Genomic DNA, 23,056 nt, shown 5'->3' on the forward strand with positions numbered 1-23,056 from the left:
CTAATTAGTTTAATGAACTGCTGGATGGCAAGGAAGAATAACTATGGAAACTGAAAGATAAGCTCATTATTCCTTGTTAACATTACAAATAAAATAATTACAGGTATTGGTATGACATTTGCTTAAGTTTTATGAGAAACACCTTTTTCTAAGAATTTATCATTTCCATCATATTTAGTAAATTAGCATATAGCTTCAACAGAAAAAAAATAACAGCGTAAATCCAAGGACGTTAGTATGTACACTAACTTCCCACCCATACACACCCATAAGGACCAACCAAAAATGTAAGCCAAATGTATTGTCGGCTTTGCCCCCATCTTTACAAATATTTTAAGTAGGATACAAGAAATCTCTCCACTAATGTGTTAAATATTTACACAGCAAACATCCTTCATCAGGCTGCAAAATGATCACAACTTTCTCTCTTGCACAGAATCCATTATGGGAGGAGAGAAAACCAAATGTGAAAACCCAAGCAAACAGAATACTTAATCCTTCACCAAAGGAAGATCAGAATGAGGCTTGATCTGCTATGGAAGTGAGTAAAAAATAGCTCAGTAGAGGATGTTAAATCTTCCATAGTACAGGAAATATAAGTGTGTTCATAGTTAATACCTTACCATTTCTGAAAAAAGATCTCCTGGATTGTCCTCCATTGAGTGGAGGCAGAGTCTTCTTTTCTGGGCTGACAAAAGTGTCCCATTTCACTTTTTCTGCCCCTCCAAGCTCTTTCACCTTCTGCAAGCAGCTTTCCAAATATTCAATGGGGTCATCAGGTTTGTAACACATTAATCCATTCAACAGACTCTGCAATGTAAAATCGGACATACACACTGCAATGATAGATGGCAGGAAAAAATGAGCACTTCTATTTTGAATTTTTGACCTTACACAGAGCATTCCCGTTTTCCTTGTATTCTCAAACTATCCTATTCAAGGATGAGAGCAAGGTCTGCAAAATAACAAGATTTGAACTCGCTGGTGTCACAAAAATGGTTCAGAACAAGCGTGCTTGTGGCTATGTCTTTATACTTGTCTGCTTGCGTAAGAATAACAACTGAAAATAGTATAAAAGTTCCTTACATTTTCTTAGACCTACCACTGGCAACTGTATGCACAGCAGTACATGAGCTAGATAAGCCCCAAAAGTTGCACACACTGTGTAGCCTACTAAAATACTAACATGTATCTTTTCCTTAAAGACAGGTGAAGTCACAGGTATTTTATCTGTATTGTTGAGCCAACACTTTCACAAATAACGAAAAAAAAAAGATTCTAAAAATCATGAGAAATGCTCAAATACCATATTGATGAGCACTGGAAAAAAAAAAAAAAAAAAAAAAAAAAAACAAACCCGAAGTCCACAGGCACTTCCAGATTTAGCTGAGCAGAAATTCCTAGCCATTAGAAAATCCCTGTCTCCAGTATTAATTCTACACTCATTCTGCCAATGAACGTTATGGGGTGTGTGGAAGAAGGAATGCCAGGCCCTCCTCTGACGCATGGGAATTGATTTTCCTTGACAAAGTGATACATAGGTCATCATCTCACCTCTCCACGAGACAACTGCATCCAACCTACTCTTAACAATAAATGTGTCAGGGTGATTTCTGTTCCTTTGTGCTTTCCCTAATTTGTGTGCAAATACACGGAGGGTTGTAGTTGATACTAGTCGTAAACATAAAGAGCTCTGATTGAGGATTTGCTCAGTTATTTGTTATTATCTACAGTTTATACAATAACTGTTACTTACACAGATTTGTGTTTATAAAACAGGGTATCATTTATATGCATCTAGGTTCTTATGATATTACTTAACTGACCACAGCAACTAGCCAGATATTTTTGCAGATGTGCACCATTTTTTAAAATTGCCAACGTGAGCCTTACGCCTGTAGAGAAAAACAGTTTTATCTGCATCTCCTGCTCAACCATTCACATCTTAGATGTGCTAGTAAAACATTAGCATGGGCTGTGCCCTGTAATTTTCAGACATGCATAGAAAAATGTCTTGCTTCAGAACAGACCAGGGAAAATGCGTGTGTGTGTGTTTTATATAGAGGCAAGGATGGCTGATTCTGAAAAAAAAAAAAAAAAAGAAAAAAAAATCCACATTGCACGGGGAAGAAGTAATTACCAGCCATTAGCAGCAGGTAACTTGTAGGAAGCCAAACAAAACCTCACTGAACAGTTGTGGGTTTTGCTTTTTTTTTAAGAAAAAAATTTCTCCCAGCCCGAGGAAAAGCCCGAGACACCCTGCAAACTGCCGGCCGCCTGAATTCCTGGGCAGGGCGGCAGCGGGCTGGGGTCCCCCTGCCCTGCGGCCCCCCAAGTTCGCTCCTTCCCAAGGCGGATGGAAAGGGGGGGACGGCACCCTCCGGGCCGGGACCGGCCCCGGGCCGGCTGCCCCGTCCTTGCAGCCCCCTCCAGCCCGCTCCCCGCCAGAGGGGTCCCGGTGCGGAGCATCCCCCCGAGCCCCCCCGGCTGCCTCCCCGCTGACCTGCCCCGCCTCACCTCGAAGAGCTGCGGGATCTCCCTGCGGGCCAGGTACTCCTTCGCCTCACCGGCGCTCATAGCGGGGGCGCGGGGGGGCAGCGCCGAGCCCCGAGCCCGGCACGGCACAGCCCGGCCCGGCACGGCACGGCCCGGCACGGCCCGGCGGTGCAATGCGGGAGCCTCAGCGAGGCTCCTGCGGGCGGGCGAGCCGGGGCTCGGGGGGAGGAGGGAGGCAGGCTGCCCGCCTCCCCGGCCCCGCCGCACGGAGCGAGCACGGATTTTTTTTCCTTTCCCCCCCGCCTCAAAAATAAAGAAGGCGGGGAGGAAGGGCGGGCGCAGGCTGCCGGGGAAAGTTTGGGGGTGCCCGCGGGGAGGAGGCCGAGAGGGGGCGGGGGGGGGGGCCCGCCGGGCTGCCAGCCGCTGGGGGTGCCCCCCGTGAGCCCCCTGAGGGGATGAGGGGAGCTGGGGGCAGCTCCCCTGGGTAACGCGGTTCTTGGCACCTCAGAGCGAGGTGTTTTGTACGCTTTGGGTGTTGAGAGCCCACGGGCTGCTATCACCCCTGAGTGGCGATTGGTCCACAGGAAGGGACCCGAAGAGGTTTGGGGTCCGACCTCCTGCTCCCAGACCGGGCTACTCGGGGCTTTGTCCGGTCTCATCCTGCAAACCGTCAAGGATGGAGACTGCACAGCCGGTCTGGGCAACCTGTGCCTGGCTGGTCTCGTGATGAACAAGGGTTTCCTCCCGTTCCAGCAGAGCCTATCCTGCCTCAGTTTGTCTCTTGACATTGCACCACTGTGAAGCACCTGGCTCCATCTTCGTGGTAACCTCAACAGGCACTGGGGAGCTGCTGCTGTCTCTCCTCTAAGGCTAAACAAGCCCAGTTCCCTCAGCCTCTCCTCGAGGGCAAGTGCCCCCTTCCCTGCTCACCTTTGTGGCTGTCCATAACCTCACTCCAATTTACCAACATCTTTCCTCTGGGGAGCCCCAAACTGGATGCAGGAGCAGATTTTAGATGTGCTCTGATGAGTGCTATCAAGGGGATATCTCCTGTAATAGTCTGTGGCATATTGGGAGTCAGAGTAGATTATTTCAGTTGCTTAATTGTTCTACATCAAGTCTGATGTTCTAATTAGATGTTTGCTTGTTTGTTTGTTTGTTTGATGCTGAGCTTTTCTAACACAACATCCATGCACACCCTTACAGAAATAGGTTACATAACTGTGAGCTGAGCTTCTTGTAGCTTGTACTGCCCATACTTTGGATAGATCTTCTCAGGAGCCTTTTAGGGAGCTTCTCGTCTTGTGTGTGGATTTATTTGTGGGTCAACAGTAATTCGGCATGCTGCTCCCTCTCACCTGCGGCCACCGTCGCTGAACTTTCCCCTTCTTGCTCTGCCCTACCTCCAGCCTTTTATGCAGTTTCCTGTATCTTGGAGGGGCTTCCAGTCCTCGTTCATTCGCCGACCGATCAACACTGCTGCAGGGGCTGTTCCACTGTCTTCTTCAGACAAACCAGACTGGGAGGTTTTCCAGGTGTTCAGTCACCCACTAGCACCTCTTTGTAGTACCCCGCTGATGGGCTCATGCTCCACTTCAGCTGAGCTACCTCTGGAAAGGAGTTTGGATTAGACAGCTTCAGACCATTGCTCCATTGCTCCATCTCCAGCTCCATTGTCTGTGAATCCAGGTGTCCACTTAAGAAAGCTGCCGTGATGTCCCTGAATTGGAACCTCTCATGTGTTTAAGGATGTGGCATTAACCCTTTCTCTTGGTAAGATTTTAATACATCCAAATGAATGTTCACTGAAAAGTACAGTATCTCAATTTTGCTTAAGTGAGTACAAAATAGAGTAGCCTCCAATGTCCTAATAAAAAGAAATGGTATAATTGCATTTAAAAGACCTTAAGTGAAGCTTGATAAGAGGAAGAATGAAATAAATTAAATAGATATTTTCTTAAAACAAGCTCTGTCCTAAGAGAGGGCTAATGGAAGATGTCATCCTATTTGGGAAGACAGAACTGTGATTTTGGCATTTTGTGGTTTTAAAATTTATTTTTAGTTTATGCAAAAAAAAATCTAGCTATATTTTTGTTGTCTCAAACAAATTCCTTTTATAGGCTTTCAGCATATCTATATTTATATATTCAGCATTTATGGGGAAATTAGTATCTCATCCAATGTCCCGGATGTCCTGGAATAATTTTTCCTTTCACATGCTTTCCATGGTTTTGCATACATTGTGACATCTTCCTCAGGAACGTGATTTTTTTGGGGGTATAAAGTCTTGTTTGACATGTTTGTTTTCTACTGTAAGCTCCCTGTCATTTTGCTCAGTTAGGTCATACTAACAGAAAATAAAAATTCTGACTGTTCTGCCATAAATCTATTATCATTGTGCACATCCAAATTATTGTCTAAAGAAAGAGTGATTTTGAGCTAATTTCTTCTGTTGTTGCAAAAAAATCAAATTCTATGTTACAGAAATTACCACTTCAGAAAAAATATGGCCATTTAGGAAATCTGTCAGGCTGAATATGTGAAATGTATCTCAGAAAGGTATTTTTGTACCTAATAATATGGTACCTCCTTCTAGAAGTAGTTTGTTATGCATTTGCCTGTGGCAAAATCCCCGTATTGAAACAGGGTCACAGGTCAATGCCTCTCAAGGGCTCTGAAGAACATCAGCAGCAAAGAATTAAGAATACATTAATTAAATGGGCACACAAAATAGGGTTATTTATCATTTCAGGTATGTGAGTAGCTTAAAGGCAGATGTTTGAAGGTTAGCTCTTTGTCATTTAACAGTATCTGATCAAGACTGTGGATGGAAATGAAGTGGTCTTACTGCCTCAGAAAATCACAGAATCATTTAGGATGCAGAAGTTGACAGAAATAGGGACATGAATTTGAACTCAAGAGCAGTGTGCACTCCTGACAGTACAGGCAGTTCTTCATGGTACTGGGATGAGGCAGAAGTCTTACTGGTTGTACTTCTGCCACTTCCAACCTCTTCTGGAAAGGAAGAAGCTGCAGAAGAACAACGTTTTGCTATCAAAATGGTAATTCAACATTTCTGGAAATTCGCCTTGAAACTTCTAATGGGTCCTTTTTTTTTTTTCTCCTACTGATATCTAAACAGGTTACTTTAGGTTAAACAGGTTACTTTACATGTTACTTTTTTACATCACAACTAATTGAAAGGTAGGGAAAATTCAAAACCTTATCTTTGGATCTAATTTTCACTGAGTCCTAGAACTGCCATTTTATGTAACTTTAGCAGACACCAAAATGAATAAAACCTGGGAGGGAAGAAAGAAGGTTGTGCTGCTTAAAAAATTGAGGATGCATATTTCAATCTGCTGAGAAAAAATATTTAAAAAATGCTTTGATCAAGTCACTCCTTAACCTTCTTGTGATAAGCTAAATACACGTGGCTTTGATTTTCCCATTAAAGTGTAATCATTCTTGTGACCCTTTCCTGCACTCTTTCCAATTTAGCAACAGGCTTCTTCAGCAGAGGCATCAAACAGGACACACTGTTCCAGAAATGGTCACACCAGTGCCACGTACTGATGTGATTCAGCCTGCCTATAACATCATGACAGTTCTCATTCTCTTCACACTGATGGATTGAAATTGTGCTTTGTCCTCTGTGTTGCAATGGGGTTCATCCTTAGTTGGTTATCTAGCAGGCTTCTAGCAGTGCTTTCCACTCTGCTATTTTCTCACATTGATTCCTCCACTCTAGAATCAACAACTGCTCTTTATTCTTAGATGTATAACATCATATATTTGCTTGCAGCCAATTTACTAAGAAATCAGATTGCTCAGTACCAATATCCTCTTTGTGAATTACCACTTCCCTGGTCTTCTTTGCTGTTTGTTTCACTGACTCTCTCTCTCTCTCTCTCTCTTTTGGGTAATCAATAGACATGGTATACAGCACGCGGCCCCAGAACATAGTGCCCATGGGTGCAAACCAGAAACTCGCTTAGTATTTCCCATTTACTTTTCAGTTTTGAGAATGGTCAACTAGCATTCTTAAATAATTCCCAATTATCATGCATATTTTTCTGTTTAAATCCTTACCCCTGATCTGGCTTATAATAATTAGATAATATGAGGATATTGTACAGACAAAATGTAGCTTAATAAATTCAAGGTTGCCACCTCAGGAAGTCCTTAAGTCTCAGTGAGATAGAAAGCAGGAAATCCTGTAGAAGTTTTCCCTGTTCTTAACTCAATTCCTGCTGGTCTCTATTGGTGAGAACACAGTGGGGTTACGTAGACCTTCAGTCTGAACCATTTTGGCTTCTGGATGCTTTTTGCTTGTATTTTATGTCACTTATATTGAAATTCCTCACCCAAAATGATAAAGAAATTGCTTTTGGGGAAGGTTATTTTATTTTCCTGAGTTACCATTTTTGGTAACTGATTAATAAACATTCCAAATCATTTTGTACTGAATTTTCAATGACCGACTTAGAAAGGTTGTGATGCTTTTTATCGAATAAAATTCTAAATTTCCTTGCCTTTTCTTCCTGAAGAATCCGACCACAGATTTTCAGGTTCTAATCAGGTTAAATACCCCCAAATATATACTGACAATCAATCAATTTCAGTATGTCTTGTCTACATGAACAAAGGAAATTGAGGTAGCTGTAGGAAAAAAAAAACTAAACAAAACAAACAAACAAACAAAAAAAAAACAGCAAAGAAACATGGCGCAAGCCAGTTAATAAAATAGGCTTGAATGACTTGGAGGGATGGAAATAAAAGAAATCAAGCACAGCTATTAGACTGTTCTGGAAACTGTAGGGAGCATAAGGCTGTTAGAAAGTATGTTGTCCTGCTACTTATCATTTGGTTTTTATTTGAGTGGTATAATGGACCAATGCCTTAGGACATTATTTCTTTAACCAGTTATTCAATCATACGGTGAAAATCTTCCCTACTTGACAATCACCTTGATACAAAGTAAGCTCTTGAAAAGATAAGCCTCTTGATTTATTATTATTTTTTTTAATAGCTAAATGAATGGAAAGTAGTGACAACTTCCAATATGAAGGGCTTAGAAGAGTCATATGATATGATTTCAGGGATTTCTCACATTGAGAAACCTTTAACAATTTTTCATAGTGATATCTTTAAGCAGCACAACACATTGTGATGTTAAGTCATGGGGAAAAAGGTGCAAGTTAGTTTGATATAATTCTTTTACCTAGAGTCGAGAAGGATTCCAGACTGAGCTTTATCAAGTACGATAGGGCCCACAGGACTTCTTCAATTACAGGTTTCTACTTCCATGTAGAAAAAACAAAGTGCCATGAATTTTGGACAAGTTGTACATGTAAATGAAACAATAAAAGTTAAGAAGAAAATCCTGTTTTCTACTACTGCTTTTTTTTTTTTTTTTGTAGTTATGATTCACAATTGAATAACTTTGGCATGTATTCTTGTTGAGAGCAATTGCTGCAATAACTGTAGTGTTCCGGTAAAAACTGAAGAGTCACCCATTGCCATATTCAGTGTGCACTCAGTATTCACCACAAAGCACTAGCTGTCAAAATGACGGTCAGCCACTGGTGTTTATTGTTTCACTGGTAAAGAGCTTAGCTTCTTTAGAGCTAAAGCTTTGTTTGCTTCTCATATTTCATTGTAAAATGGGAAATGACTGTCCAAACTCTTTTTTCTAAAGCCAGGAGGGCTGTAACTTGGGAAGGTGTTGGCTCACAATTCTGATTTCTATTGTAAGGAACGGTAGCATTCTGGAGGGAATTTTATTTTTGATTGAGCTAAGTCCTTTTTGAATGAGCTAAGGTTCTTGAACTCATCCATTTAACTTTTTGTTCTTGCACTGCAGTGAATAGAACATGAATTAGAGACTAAAATGTGCACATTGCATAATTAGATAAAAATCAAAATATAGAACAAGGAAAAGATAAAGAAATTGCATCTTAAGATGCAATGAGATATGTGAAGAGACAACATGATAGAAATTGGCAAATGTTTTAACCATGGAAATGTTTTAATGTTAATTCAAAATTTATCCTGACTGTCTGCTGCCATACAAGAACATTGTCTGAATTTAGTCACCAACTTCAATGAATGCTTTCTTGACAGTATAACAAATGAGAATTGGATCAAACACCTGTTTTCAGTAGAAGATGACACCCTGCCAGATGGTTTATTAGCAGAGATAACAGAACAGTTGATGAAACTGTAATATGATGGTTGAACTTGAACTCAGATTCAACAAAGCATGGGCTGAAAACTTTTGGCTAAATGGAAGAAGCATTTAGCTTGATACTGGATAGAGCCTGATACTGAATATTTTTTTTTAACATTTCAAATTGCTAACAATCCTCAGCACTTCTTGAGTCACCAAGACATTTTTTTCCTGTCCTGCTATCCAATAAAACGAAGTAGTTACTCGGTTTCAGTGCTGAGCAGGACTCCCGGCCCTGTCTTACTAACATCTCTTGAGAGATGAAGCTGTTTTGCTCTGGATAGTAAACACACCCTGGCTGGGTGTATGAGTGGTGACAAAAGGCAGGACTCAGGAGAAGCTTGTTTAGGATATTTATTTTCAGGAGAACTTCTTACAAAGTTCTGCTCGTATGTGAACTCATCATTTCAAGAGGCAGGTTGCTAGGAAGTTGCACAGCTGTACAAGTGACAAGCTCTGTGGCTGCAGTTTACATGCTTATTCATAAATGTTCAGGAAAAAAAAATAATGTTTTAAACAGTATTTTGACTCCCACATGTATTTGAAAAAGTAATTACTTGCTTCAAATGTTTTTCCTTGTATATTCTGGATTTTAATGGATTCATGGAGCAAGTCTTTTTAATATCTTTTATATCATTTTATTCAAGTTTTCTAATGAAACTGGAATCACTAATATGTTCCTTATCCTCACTTAATCAAAAATTTGAAAGAATGGCTCTCTGGGAGTCTGCAGTCCTAAGAATGTGTTCTCTGACTACACTTTAACAGTGAGAATCTAAGTTGATACTAACTTTAGGTTGCATTTGAATACTTCACGTCTGATAAATCATGACTTCTCTTACGGAAACAATGTTATGAGCAATTTCTGGAAAAGGACTGATTTTACCATTGAGTATTATTAATATTGAGCAAACACAGACACAGTCCCTTTCCAAAACATGTTTTATTAGTAAACCTATAAAAATCTCCTCTGAGAGAGAAAATACATTTGATTTCTAGAGTTCTGAGCAGTTAAATAGCCTAATGAATGAACTTATTTCACAAAAGGATTTGAAAACCAATGTGACAATTTTAGATCATAATAACTAGATACAGAATTACTGAAGGAAATGGAAAAGGTGGTTAACACTGTTCTGGTTCCTAGTTGAGGATATAAGGCAGACAAAATACTCTGAATCTTCTTAATTTTAAATAGTCATTTAGTGCCTTGTGATAGAAATCCATACAAGGAAGAGATGGATTAATTTTTTGTATTAAAAATGCTTCTCATAACATAATATATAACAACCCCCCAAATTAAATACTTTTCTTTATCTTATGGAAATATTCAGGTAAACAGAATCAGATGAAAGAATGAAAATTAATATATAGTAGCAAAACCTCAGCATTTTGAGTAGGGTTTGCAGTCTCTTGGTTTCAAGGTCACATGAAATTGACACTGAATGCTTTGAGATCATTGGATAAGAGGTGCTGTATGGATGGAAAGTGTTTATTATTTTTATATCTAGTAAAGTCAAATGATTATCGTATTTATCCTAAATCTAAGTAGTAAGTGATATTATGTACCCTTGATCTCAAATGATTTTGATGTCACTGATGTGAAAAGGATTATCTTAACATTTTTAACATACTCTTTGTGAAACGTAAAGATGAAATTTTGCAATTTGAGCTGTAGATTGCAATTTGCAATCTACAAGTAGAGCATACATGATAAACACGTGTATATATATTATTATATATATATAATATATATATATATTATATATTATATATATATATACACGTGTATATATATTATTTTTTGAGATGTGTATGATAGGGACATGTATCTTTTAGATCTTAGGAAAAATATGTATTTGACGTGTTTAAAGCCTGGGACTTTCATTAAAAGCTGGGGTTTAATGATTTGAGAGTTCCAAAAGGAAGATTTTTTTTTCTCGCCATTGACTAAGCCATTGCCAGAAGGACACATCTTCCAGACCAGGTCACTAATAATCCGTTAAAAAATAAAGAGAGGATGTGACAAAAGCAGACTTAAATCACCTTTGTAGTCTATAATGCAAGCCAGGCATATATTCAGTTAATCCATGGCCACTGTTGACTTAGACTGTGCTATCTGAGGTTTTGGGCCAGGGCACTGTGGGGAGCCTGGCCACTCCACTGACCTGAACTTCCTCCTCTGGGCTAGGGTGGTGAGGCAAAAGCCTGCTAAAATTATCACACAATGTTCTATGAAACTGGGACACACATCAGGCTCTATGCTTTAAATCTTTCATATACATACACACACAAAGATTTTTCTTTAATGTTGTTTTTAATCTTTTTTTTTTCCAAAGTGCAAGAAAAAATATATTTTTTCAGCATTTATTTTATTTTACAGTAAGAGTTTGTTTTGTTTTGTTTTGTTTTGTTTTAAGGAAATCCATGATAGCTCTCAGAGAGTTAAAGTTCAGGAAGATGATTTTCACTGAAAAAATACTTTTGTAAATATATCCATTTAGGCACTGACTAGTTGAAACTGATTGATTGATTGGTGTCTTTTCTCCATATAAAAATCAATCACCTTGAATGAACATGTAAATTCAAATGCCTGTCTTCAAAATGTAAAAGGTCATTACCTGCAATAAACATAGCTTTTAAATTTTCATGTCATATATATTTAGCAGTTAAAACAATTTGTTCAGGTCATAGAACAGGACAGATATACAGAATCAACAGACATGTATTAATATATTGGTAATTCCTCTTATCACTATGACTTTTTCTTGATGGTCTCTTTCAGATTCGAAGGTAGAAAAAATTTTTTTCTTTACTAGAAAATAATCAATATAGAATCATAGAATCATTAAGGTTGGAAAAGACCATCATCTTCATTAAGATACACTCCTCCTCACAAATATAAACGGAGGTGAAGAGAAAGCCTTTGATTTTTCTTCTTCTTTTTATTTATTATTATTCATGAGAGGATTGCAGAACAATATACAAAATCTTTCATAAATTTCATAACAAAACACAATCTCATCTGGGCAGTTCTCTTCAACTTGAACAATATCCTGATCAACTTAGGTCACAGAATTTGGCTTTTAAGTAACAAAGTATTTGGGGGATTGCCTAGCCTCCAGTTTACTTTCTTGCTGAATGTGATATTTGGTTTCATCTAGACTTTTTGCTTATTAAGAACCCATTTAATTTTTTAAGTAAAATTCCACTTTGCACTAAGTGCCAGCGCTTTAATGGTGAAAAGGCGTATTTACCTGACCTGTACAGAATGCAATTTCAACAACAGTGCATTTTTATAAATCATAGCAAAATCTGGCTCCCAAGCATAATGATTTCAATTTACAAAGTCATTCTGGCATTTTTACTTGGGAACAGCTTCCAGTAAATATGCTCAAAGAAATACATACTTTTAATTCCAAAGAGCATTATGTACAATGGAACTAGAACTTATAGTATGTTGAAGGATACTCCATGCTTAGCTCAGCTTTCCTCCTTATCTGCAGCAACTTCTAGAGTATCCTGCTAAAAGTAGCTGAAGAGGGAACCAAATCCCAACCAAAGTTTTAATAATCAAGGAAATTATTAAGGGTTGTTGATCCACCTCTACTTTTATTCACAGCTTACCAGCTACTCTAAAAGGTATAAGCAATCTTTTGTCTAAAAATTTTTTGATTGTTTTGATCCATTCCAGCCCATAATGCCTCGGAAAGCAAAAACAATCAAAAAAAAAACCAAACAATAAACAATAAAAATAATTTTTGTTTTTGTATATATGTATATACTAGATCATTCCTTCTGTTGAGAATATTTCTTTGAATTTCTACATGGTCTGTTTTTGGATTTGCCTTACATTTTGCTTCTCAAGTGCAATCTTCCACTAATCAGTTCTAATAACATTTCAGTACTCATCACACAATGATCTACATAACCTTTGCTGGCAATTGTCTGGATTCAGTGTAGTCACTGTTCAAATATTTAACATTAATCAACATTATTGTACTTGGTGTCTGTGTAAGCTCTTTTAAAGTTGACTCTGCTCATTGTGTATCTTATTTCTAATACATTTTTCATAATATTAAATCTAATACTTTTTCAGGTACTGTTGACATAGATGCCGCCTGTAATTTTCAAAACTTTGTTTGTTTTCTCATTTAGCTGATGAGTAGTTCTCAACAGAGTAAAATAAGAGCTTGCTTGCAAATGAAGAAAATTACTTGGAAGACAAAAGGATATATCTAGATTGCAGACTGTACCGTAGTTTAAGAATACACAAGACAGCTTTAAGTAATGGTTTGGGAGCTAAAATCAGTTCATCAGCAATACAGCCCTTTACTTGACTTCATTTAACCAGCAAAGCTGAGACTACTTCAGTTCATTCACTGTTTGGAGGTTTTTCCTGAGACAGTCAGACACTGTTTTTTTCTGGGGACATGTGACAGATTTATCATAGAGATGTCAGAACCTGCAATGGAATAAAAATTATGAATTTTAAAGGATTCTTAGGTATGATGTGTTATATCCACTGCTTGAAATTAAGAGTAGAACTACTATGTTTTTAAACTCAGCTTTACTTAGGGAAATTTAATTAAGATTCTTATCTTGTTCCTAAATAAGAAGCCCATTAATTTTCTATTTGAAAATGAACCCTTTTGAAATATCAGTGGAAAAATGCAATGAAGAGGATAATTTTAAAAAGATGAAGGTGGACTTTTACTGCTGCATTTCATTTATCTTAATGAGAATGATAAAAGTTTTAAGCATTGTTTTCTATTGAGAAAAATATTGTTCAACTAGACCAAATGTAATGTGAATTCGTATTTGATGACCGCCATTATAGCTTACAAACTATGTAAATAAGTCATCAGTGTTTTTATATTTTGTTTTCTCATATTTTACTTGTATTACCGACAGGGTAACGTGTTGGAATGACTTCTAACCTGATGTCTTCCAAAGACGTGGATTAATGGATTATTACACAATTCAACATTATAGAAGCTACATGCCTGATGAGATTTGCAACATTAATTACAGAACAGAACTAATGACAAGGTAGATGGTTAATTCATTAAGAACAAATGTCAACTGAAATTCATTGTAGGTTTCATTCTTGCCTGTGTTCTCATGTGACCTCAAAAGGCACTGTAAGAAGTGATTTCCGTAATTTCACTTTGTAAATAACAGTAAAAAATATTATCTAGTTTGCTTCCCAAGTAGAGGTGAGCAACTGGATTCTATGGATGAACAGAAGTGTAGGTCATAATGTGTTTATCCAGTGTTCAAAAAGAATCTATTGAAAAATACAGTCCAGTAAAACTGTTTCAGCTTGATAATATTAGAAGGAAGACGTCTTTCAAGTTATTTTCCTTTGGAAGTTCTGTATTTATTACTTTCACCATAATAATGTTGCATATTTTTCATTAGTATTACTTTGCTATTTTAAATCTTTTTAAGTACTATGTTCCGTAGTAAAGCCATTCTCCTACTTATAGAAATGGAAAACAAACAAATAAACAACAAATGAATAAAATCAGTAATTAATTTGTAAACTATTGTTTCATCCAGGTTCCATATTTGAAGACAGAAATTTTGTCAGCTCAGATACCAAGCTGTAGTAGAATTGTTTGTTGGTTACAAAAACCACAAGCAATACAAAAATGGGAGATATTAAGGGACTTTTTCATTTTTTTTTAATGTATTATATTGACAGTCAAAATGAAGAAAGTAATAAATCTGCATTTTTTAGTGTGATAATACAGTGGAGCTATCACTGATGATTCTTTAAGTATCTGTCTTGTTGACATATTTCATTGCAAGAGTTCTTTTTCATTTTTCTTATGGAATCTTATTAAGTATAGCCAAATATATTTTTCTTTATCTTATTTCTACAGTAGAAAATCACCAGGCAGTATGTGCAAATCTGATAAAAACGGGAAAAGAAAAATCAGACCAGGATCAAGAATACACAAGAAGGGATCCACTATGATACATACAGGTAATATAATCAAGGTTAATACTAACCAAAATTAAGCTATTTAATTATTATTTTTCATACAGAAAAAAAAACACCCTTCGTGGTCAAAAAACGTCAGATAAACCCTAGTAGGCACAAATTCTTGTCTTAGGAGCTTATGGGGTTACATTTATGATTGCTAATCTTCCTCAGTTTGTTGGCACCATGCTGGACAGGAGAAACTGACAGATGGCTCTAAGAGGGCAATTTCTAAAGGGTTTAGATTAGAGGATTAGGGCCTGAGCAACCTGCTGAAGGAGGGAAGAATCTGGAGGGGAACCAACAGTTGCTCCAATGTGAATACCAACTGCAGTTACAGCAGCTTTTTAAACAGTTGTTTTAATTACAAATCATTTTTGGATACACACTTGGTGTCCTTTCTAATTACTCAGCAAGAGGTACAAGAAACACGGTGGTAAAGGTCAAGCTAAAGAGACTCCAAGCATGAAAAAAACTGTGATTAGCATGAAAACAAAACAGAACGAAGCAGGCAGCTTAGAGCTCAATTTCTAGAAAAAAACAACAACAACAACAACAAAAAAACTGTACAGGCGTGGAAGCGAACACCAAGTCTGTATTGAGAGCTGCCTATAGGGAATAGAGATGAAAAAATGAAGGCAAAGCTTTTTGAACTATCTTACTGGGAAAAAAAAAAAAAAAAAAAAAAAGGAAAGAAAGAAAGAAGTGATGCCACCTCCAGGAATAATGCCTGCAGCACTGGGACACTCATGAGTGGCTGATGAATACTAAAGCCCATGAAAGACCGAGACTGTAAAGAAATAAAAGCCAGAAGTAGAAGAAGGAATAAATCCATTACAAAATACACTCAAGCAGGCTAAGGGAATCTAGCAGGCAAAACAGAGAGATCTAAAAAATGGTATACTTTATAATGTGGTATATAAATCAGGGGGAATAATGGCCATTCTTTTGGAATACTCCAGTGTGCTTGTGAAACTGAGTTTGCTTTAACTCAGCACTGTCTCCACCCTGGGAGGGAAAGGCAGCCATATGACCTGAACACTTAGGATAAAAGAGTAACGCCTGCAGTGTGACTGCAGTTGATCTAAATACTACTCACATGCTGTAGCAGACAGCATGTGACACAAGAGTGATGAATTTGCAACTATGCTTTTACATCAAGAGTCAGTTAAACCGTACTGGATGTTGCAGAACCAACTACAGACAGCCATGACAAATAGCAACAATATTGAATAGACAAGTGTGCTTAAACTATTCTATCAGTGAAACCTAGTATTTTAAATGTCTCATCCCCTGCAAGTGATCTTTGAAATAAGGATAATTTACTACAGTTCTTAATTGCTCAGCACAAGGAGATTTCTGTTTGTAGAGTCCCTAGGTAAAAACCTATGTTTACATCATTCCAATAATATGACAAAAATTTGTGTTTTTTCCATTTCCTTATTTGTTATGTAGAAAATCACATGTAGTGAAATTTAAAGAATGTTATTAAAACTACAAATTCAAGTATTCCAAAGAATGCCATGACTAAGGTTGCCTGTGATACAAATTTTAGAAGGTTCAGGAATTTTAAAGTGAATATGACATTTTAAAGTTTTATTCACAGAAAATATGTTAATTACTTCTCATGTCAAGAAAGGTTCTTGGTAAGTTGAAGTTATCTTTTGGTAACATTTGACTTAACTTTTCATTCAGTATAAACATCTGAAGGACTTATGCCTGGTTCAAAAATGCATCATCAAGATATAGATGATGACATTAATTCCGTGGGAAAAACTGTTGACCAAAATGCAATGCCAAAGGATGAATACTTGTCATAAAGTCAAAGAGCAAAGAATTTGGCTTAAAAGAAACAAATTCAGTTAAAGAGTTGAGATTTTATGTATTTGTCACTTGGTGCCTGACCAAGTCCACGTGGCAGCTGAAGGGTAATGAGGAACTATCTGAGTCAAAGAACATGAAATCAGCTCATCAATTATAAAACTGGATGAGTACATGCTCTGAAAGACAGCTGCCTGTCCTTTGGAATTACTGACACATCTTGAACACATCTGAGAATGATCACAGACCTAAGCAGAAACTTTTGAAAGGGGAAGGAGAAATCTCATGTTTGGTCCCATTTTAAATTCATTTAATTTTCTGGAGCAAGAAGATTCATGATGCGGCGTACAAGCAGGGACAGAGGGACAAACACCCATGACACTTCTCAGTAGGTTCGTAAGAGGTTCACACAGGAGACATGTTCATGCAAAACAGGAGCTGGTGACAACTGTCTTTGAAAGGGAATAAGTTCCTTAGCTTTATGCACAGAAAGAAAATGTGATATAATCACAGGTGATTATGTTTATAACAAGGAAAGCAGTAATTTCAAAGAGAAAATGTGATGTTACTGACATTATAACATCAATATATGGAAAAAGTATGACTTTCTCTTTATTGAGAAAGTCATTACTGATGACAAATAGACGGAGCAGGAAAGAGCTTCCTGGTTCAGGGCAGGTACCTTAGCTAATTGAAGGCATCAGGCAACTGAACAGAGGTGTTGATGGGGTGTTAGTGGAAATGAAGGAATCATACCAAGTGGTTCAATAGATTGAAATAAAAGCCTGATAATTTATTGGCGCTGAGGGATGAACTGTATGTGGCAAAGGCTGTATCCCGACAAAACATCTACTTTCTGATCTCCCTCCCTACATTGCTCACCTTTCCCTCGCTGCCCTGCAGCCATCTGGGCCCAAGGCCACCTTGCCAACCCCACATTCTGTCCTCACAGTGCCTCCCACAAAGGCCAGAGATTGGATGACATTTCTGGTATGAGGCTGAGAGGCACTGCTGGTGCTGCACCCCTAGGAGCCTCCCCAGCTTAACACAGGACATGAGGCCATCATGTTTTCTACCACCAGCTCAGCCTGTCCATGGGATGGCCAAGGTCTGGCTAGGGCCACGCTGCACTCCATCACAGGACTCTAACAAACAGCAGTGGTGAGACCTGCTACTACTGCCGTCCCAGCTCTACTAAAAAAAAACACAACATAAAACGACTAAACGCTCGTCACAGCTCTGATCAAAGGGACAACTCGTGCTTTATTCAGTTCCAAAAAGCTACGCCGCCAGCCCAGACCGACCCGTGTAGAGCCCCGGGCTGAAGCAGCCCGAAGCGCCTCTCCCCGCCCCGTGCATGCGCAGCGGCCGCTTCCCGGAGCCGGGCGGGGTAAGATGGCGGCGGCGCTGAGTGCCGCGGCCCTGCTCCTGGGCTGCTGCGGCGCGGCGCTCGCCAGCGGCGTCCAGGTACGGGGGCTGCAGGGGGAGAGCGGCTGGTGAGGACAGACAGAGAGGGAGGGCGAGCGGGCGGCGCTGCAGCCTCCACGCCGCTACCATGCTGCTGCTGCTGCTTCCCCCCTATCTCCGCCCCGCCGCAGGCAGAGCCCGCCCCGCGCCGCTGGTGGCTCTCGGGGAAGGACAGGGAGGGCTGAGGGCAAAGGGGCTGAGCTGAGCGCCCCGCCGCGGAATTAGGGTTTTATAAACTAATGCGGCACATCCCAGAAGCGCCAGCTGCTCGTCAGGCGCGTGCAACTTGTTCAGTGTGTGTGAAGTTAAAGAAAACCCTCCCTGTAAATATATCTGCTTCTGAAACATCTCGCTTTGGCAGCGCAACACAGCTCTCGGTGGTCGGTGATCTGTTTGGCCTCTTTAGCCACTTGCTGACTGAGTTGTGTGAGGGAAAATGGAGGTGAAAAGGGAGTGGAGAGTTGTGGGCTTCCACAGGTGGCTGGGTGCCACGGCCTCACCTGGCCGTGATTGCTGTGCGCAGCTCTGGCAGGTGTTTCCATTTTATAAACCGAAGGAGCTAATGCTTTTTTTTTCCAAGTGTGAATTAATTCCATATTTCAGTAATTATATTCTTTTTTTATAGCACACACGCTGCATCTGGGGTGTTTGCACTTGGATTCTGCTTTATTTAAAAAAAAACAAAAACACAGTTGTACTTGAAAATAATTACCTGTAGGGGAAGATGTAACCAATAGAAACACCTTTAGTATTTGGAAACTGCAGATTTTTAGCTACTTTAAGTATAGTACCCTCGCATATGTTTTAACACACTTTTCTATGAATGTGTGTTTTGTGTAAGACATCAGGCTGGTACTCCTCAGAGAAGTAAAGCAGTCAAATTAAGCGTCAGGAGTCTGGATTTCTGTCTTGTCTCTTTCTGTGACTGCTGGAAAGTCTTAGCCCATCTGCAAAGCATGCTGGGATCTATATAGAAATGGTTGGCATTGTTCTAGCTCCTTATTTTGAAACGTGGATTTAAAATGGGTTACAATTCTAGATTAGCTTCTCTGCTGCTGAAAAGACAGGAGGAATAATGAAAACAGAAATTTATCCAAGCCCCTTTTCTCATTAAGGAAGAAACTGTAGGTCAGTAAATCATTGTACTTTGTTCTTGGAGTGTACTCTGGAATAGAGATGCGTGGGCTTTTTAACTAACTTGAAAGTGACTAATGGATCTTTCTCATTTAGCAAGTTTCAGGGAAAGATTTGTTAGAGCTAACTTAGATAAAATATGCAACATAGAATAAGAAAAATTTGTATTCTTGAATGTTTTGTGAGGTTTATTCAGTGTTAGGTGTGGTAAATGCAAACATGCATTGAACATGGTTTGTTTTGTTGAAACTCAAATATGATCAGTTATTGCTTTCTATTGAAAAACATCTAATATTTTCTCTATCTATAAGGATCAAGCAGAACAGTTCTTTAGAAGTGGACATACAAATAACTGGGCAGTTTTGGTAAGTGCGGTCCAGGCTGTATTCTTCAAATAATGTTTACACGTTTTTACGTGCTTTTTGTAATGTGCCATAATTGCAACAGTTGCTCAAGAATTCTGTTCATCTGAAAGAAATAGAAGGAGAAGGGCTTGGAAATGAATAAATTTGAAGTTAGCCCTGCAAATTTATTAACTATATTAAAATTATCTTTTCATTGTAATTTCATGTCAAGCACTCAGAACGTATAGATACATGGTAGGTTTCATAAAGCAAAAGTTATAACAGCATTAAATCAGTTAATTTATCATGGTGCATATTGAACAGAAGTGTAATTATTATATCAGAAAAGTATATCTCTTTGACCAGGAAGGTATCATTTATTTCTGATTTATGTATTCTTACTCAATCTGTTAACTTGTGATAACAGGCTTAGAATAAAATAAATTCAGGCAACATAATGTTTAGATCAACTGTTCTTATCTTAATTTTTTTCATTGCTACGAATCTTTTATTAGCTTTGAATCATGCTACACAATTCGTTCTTAATCACAATTCGGGTCTTAATGACTAATTTGTCTCAGAACACTATCATGATTACTCAGTAGCAGATGTTTGTTTTCCAGATACTAAAATGCAGCAACATAAAATGAAAGTGAATAGTAATGAATCAAATTAGAACAAATAATTTCTATAGTCTACAGTGTACAAACTGGAAACCATTAAAACATCAAGTACTACTTTAATACCTTTAACAAATAGGTGCTGTTGTTAGTACACTTAAAAACACAAAGAAAGTGGAAAATCTGTCCAAGGAACTGTAATTTCCATCTTCAACAGATTCCCTGCTGCTTTTTTTTTTTTTTGGTAGTTCATGATTCAGCTTTATAACAATTGTAACTAATTTTTTAAAGCAATAAAGTAGAGAGGGTTTAACTGCTATCAAATACTTCAGGCCTCAAATTGTACTGCAAACCCACCGTGTCAGTAGTTTGAATTAATATGCTGTGAATAGCTAAATTTAAAACGTAGGCATGTTTTATGCTGTGTTGTAAGGGAGGTAATGAAGGGAAGGGGCAAATGATAATTTCTTGAAAAGTCACAGCTACATTTACCAGGGTTAGCTTTCAGGCCTGTAAATCTTGCTGAAAGGCAAATGTGCTCACAGACTTTTTGAAATTCCAAGCTGGAGGGACTTGAGGATCCTTTCAGGCTGAATTTTGATTTATAAGCTACTAAACTATTTTGATTTATAAACTACTAATTTTGATTTTTAAGCTACTATTCATTTCTTCGTATAAAAGACTAGAGAAAAAGATGTTATATAGTTTGCTCTGTGTGACTTGGCTTAAAAGATGTTTCTATTCAAATCAGAGATGAAGAATTAAAAGTGTCTTAAATGCTATGCTTGTTTCTTCTTAGTTTTTGCGGCTTTAAAATCATGGCTCAATGCTTTTTCCTTCATCTGTCTGAAAGACTGGTAAAACTGAAGGAAATTTGCAAAGGAGTTGCTGTCCTTGGTGCAGAACAAATTGAAAGTACTGAACTTCATTTAAACACAATGACAGTGATGAGGCTATTAAGAACTACAGCAGATTGCCTCTGAAGATTTTGGAATCTCATTGGTTTCAAGTTTTGGAGGACAGATTAAATAATATCTGACCTGCGGAATAGTTTCAGTACAGGAATGGCTCACACCAACTCTTTGCCCTGTTAGAAGAGTAGAATCTGAACTCCTTTGAGATGTTTTGAGAATCTCTATTCAGATTTTGGCTAGAGTTTACTTAGCTTTGCTTTATTGTATTTGACTCCTTAAATTCAAAGCACTCTGTGTGTTTTCTCATGTGTGGCTTCTGCATGAATTCGCTTATGCTTAATGCAAGAATGCTCCCAGAATGGGTTTGCTATTGAGATGAAAACTCTTCCTTCGATTTTTCTTTCATCGGATATGGAGAAAGTAAATGAAAAATTTAGCTTATCCACTTACTGTTGCTCGATTATTCCCTAAAGTGCCACTTTCTATGCTCGGTTGGTTTTATGACAATTTTCTTGTGAGCCAGTATGTTAAGAACATTTATTTTTTTTAACACTTATTTTCAGCGTTTATTGCTCTGGTGCAACAAAGGTTTATATGGCTTATATCATGACTTTCTTGGTGTTGCTATGTTCTTTCTGATTTGTAACTTTGTTGGAATACCTGTAATCAGTGTGTTCTGATGTATATTCCAGGCCAATTTGTATATTTTATACTACTTAACGTATTGTGTTTTTATTTTTCCTTTAAAAGGTGTGCACATCTCGATTCTGGTTTAATTACCGTCACGTTGCAAACACTCTTTCAGTATACAGAAGTGTGAAGAGACTGGGCATTCCTGATAGGTGAGGGTACCTTGGTGAATACAATTCCATATAAGTGTGCTATTAAAGTTCTTTCGTTGTCTGAAGCAGTATAAAAATACATTTCTCTTTCCAATTCAACTGGATAAAAGTAAAAAGTAAAGATGTGATCACAGCAGTGTTTTGAAAAGTGCAGCAATAGTGTTCAAAAGGAAAAACAACAAGTTATGTAAGAAAACTTCCAGTTGGAATGTGTCAATTAGATTTAAAAGAGGGGGACAAAAAAGAAGCTGTCTGGCCACTAAACTGTACCACTTACTAAATTGCTGAAAGTATAATGTGAAAGCTGGTAAATGCATTCAGTGATGACAATACTACTCTGAAACCTTGTTTTTGCTATACTTTAATTTCCTTTCTGTTAGCAACCCTAACTACTAAAAATAGCAAGGCTTCCGTATCTCTTACTACACTGAGAATCTCTGTACTTAAGGCCTTGAACAAAGCAGCTCCTATATATTGATAGCAGCCTTGAAAAATCAATTTTGCATGATATTTTTGAGGAAACCAGAGGCTTTGTCCATGCAAACTGCTTCTATAGCTGTAGCACAGAGATTAAAAGAATATTCCTTCTTTAACAACAAGATTAAGAAGATGAATGAACTGTTCTAAAGTGCCTTTTTAATTGTGTACCGACTGGAAGTTTTAGGGGGTATTGACAGGGTTCCATCCAGCTGTATTGGAATGCAGTTTACTAGTACCATATCAATGAAATGGATTTTGGTGCTTACAAATTCTTTGAGTAATAGGCTTTGTGTATCCATGGGCTCCTATGGAAATACTTGTGATCCTATTTTTTTATGTTAATTTAGAGCACTGGTAGTTTCTCCAGCATATCTGCCAAAGATGTATGGCCTGCTTCATCATGGCAAAATGCATATTTTAATGAGGATTATGTTTGTATGTCATTTATTTGTCCAGGATTAAACTGGTAGCGTATGGAGTCCCAACTCAGCTTACACTCAACTGTGAATGCAATGACAACTTCATCCCTATTCCTGTCTTTATTTTTAAAAATAAGAGAGTGACTTTTCTGTTTCTGAAAGATGGGATGTTGAAACCTAATTTGTGGAGGAGTTTTGGGGCTATAAATCCAAGGAAACATACTGCCTAAGCATTGTATGGCATTTTTTTGCACATCTCATTCAGAAATATCTGTCTTCTCTCCTACTGTCCAGGAGA

General features: G+C 38.1%; 2 protein-coding genes across 7 annotated transcripts in view; one reads left to right on the top strand and one right to left on the bottom strand.

Moving 5' to 3' along the window:
- AK5 (adenylate kinase 5) overlaps positions 1-2,884 on the bottom strand; it is a 94,952-nt gene extending 92,068 nt beyond the window's left edge. The window contains exons 1-2 of one of the 2 annotated variants that reach the window (XM_083846514.1): positions 2,518-2,884; positions 624-810 (exon numbers count right to left, since the gene is read on the bottom strand). In XM_083846514.1, the coding sequence (XP_083702640.1) occupies positions 624-810; positions 2,518-2,577 (247 nt within the window). In that variant the 5' untranslated portion in view covers positions 2,578-2,884. The remainder of the gene's footprint in view (positions 1-623; positions 811-2,517) is intronic. The other variant, XM_083846513.1, reaches the window with a different exon arrangement.
- The window catches only part of PIGK (phosphatidylinositol glycan anchor biosynthesis class K), a 98,740-nt gene that overhangs the window by 7,692 nt on the left and 67,992 nt on the right, over positions 1-23,056 (top strand). The window contains exons 2-6 of one of the 5 annotated variants that reach the window (XM_083846520.1): positions 437-541; positions 13,640-13,777; positions 14,617-14,720; positions 19,451-19,504; positions 21,768-21,859. Coding sequence is in view for 2 of the 5 variants with exons in the window: in XM_083846516.1 (XP_083702642.1) it covers positions 17,934-18,005; positions 19,451-19,504; positions 21,768-21,859 (218 nt within the window). In the remaining 3 variants the exon portion in view is untranslated. Of the gene's footprint in view, positions 1-436; positions 542-13,639; positions 13,778-14,616; positions 14,721-17,773; positions 18,006-18,672; positions 19,134-19,450; positions 19,505-21,767; positions 21,860-23,056 lie in introns of those variants that run through there. The other 4 variants (XM_083846519.1, XM_083846516.1, XM_083846517.1 and 1 more) reach the window with 4 other exon arrangements.

Source organism: Anser anser (genome assembly GCF_964211835.1).
Source record: "Anser anser genome assembly, chromosome: 8".
NCBI lineage: Eukaryota > Metazoa > Chordata > Aves > Anseriformes > Anatidae > Anser > Anser anser.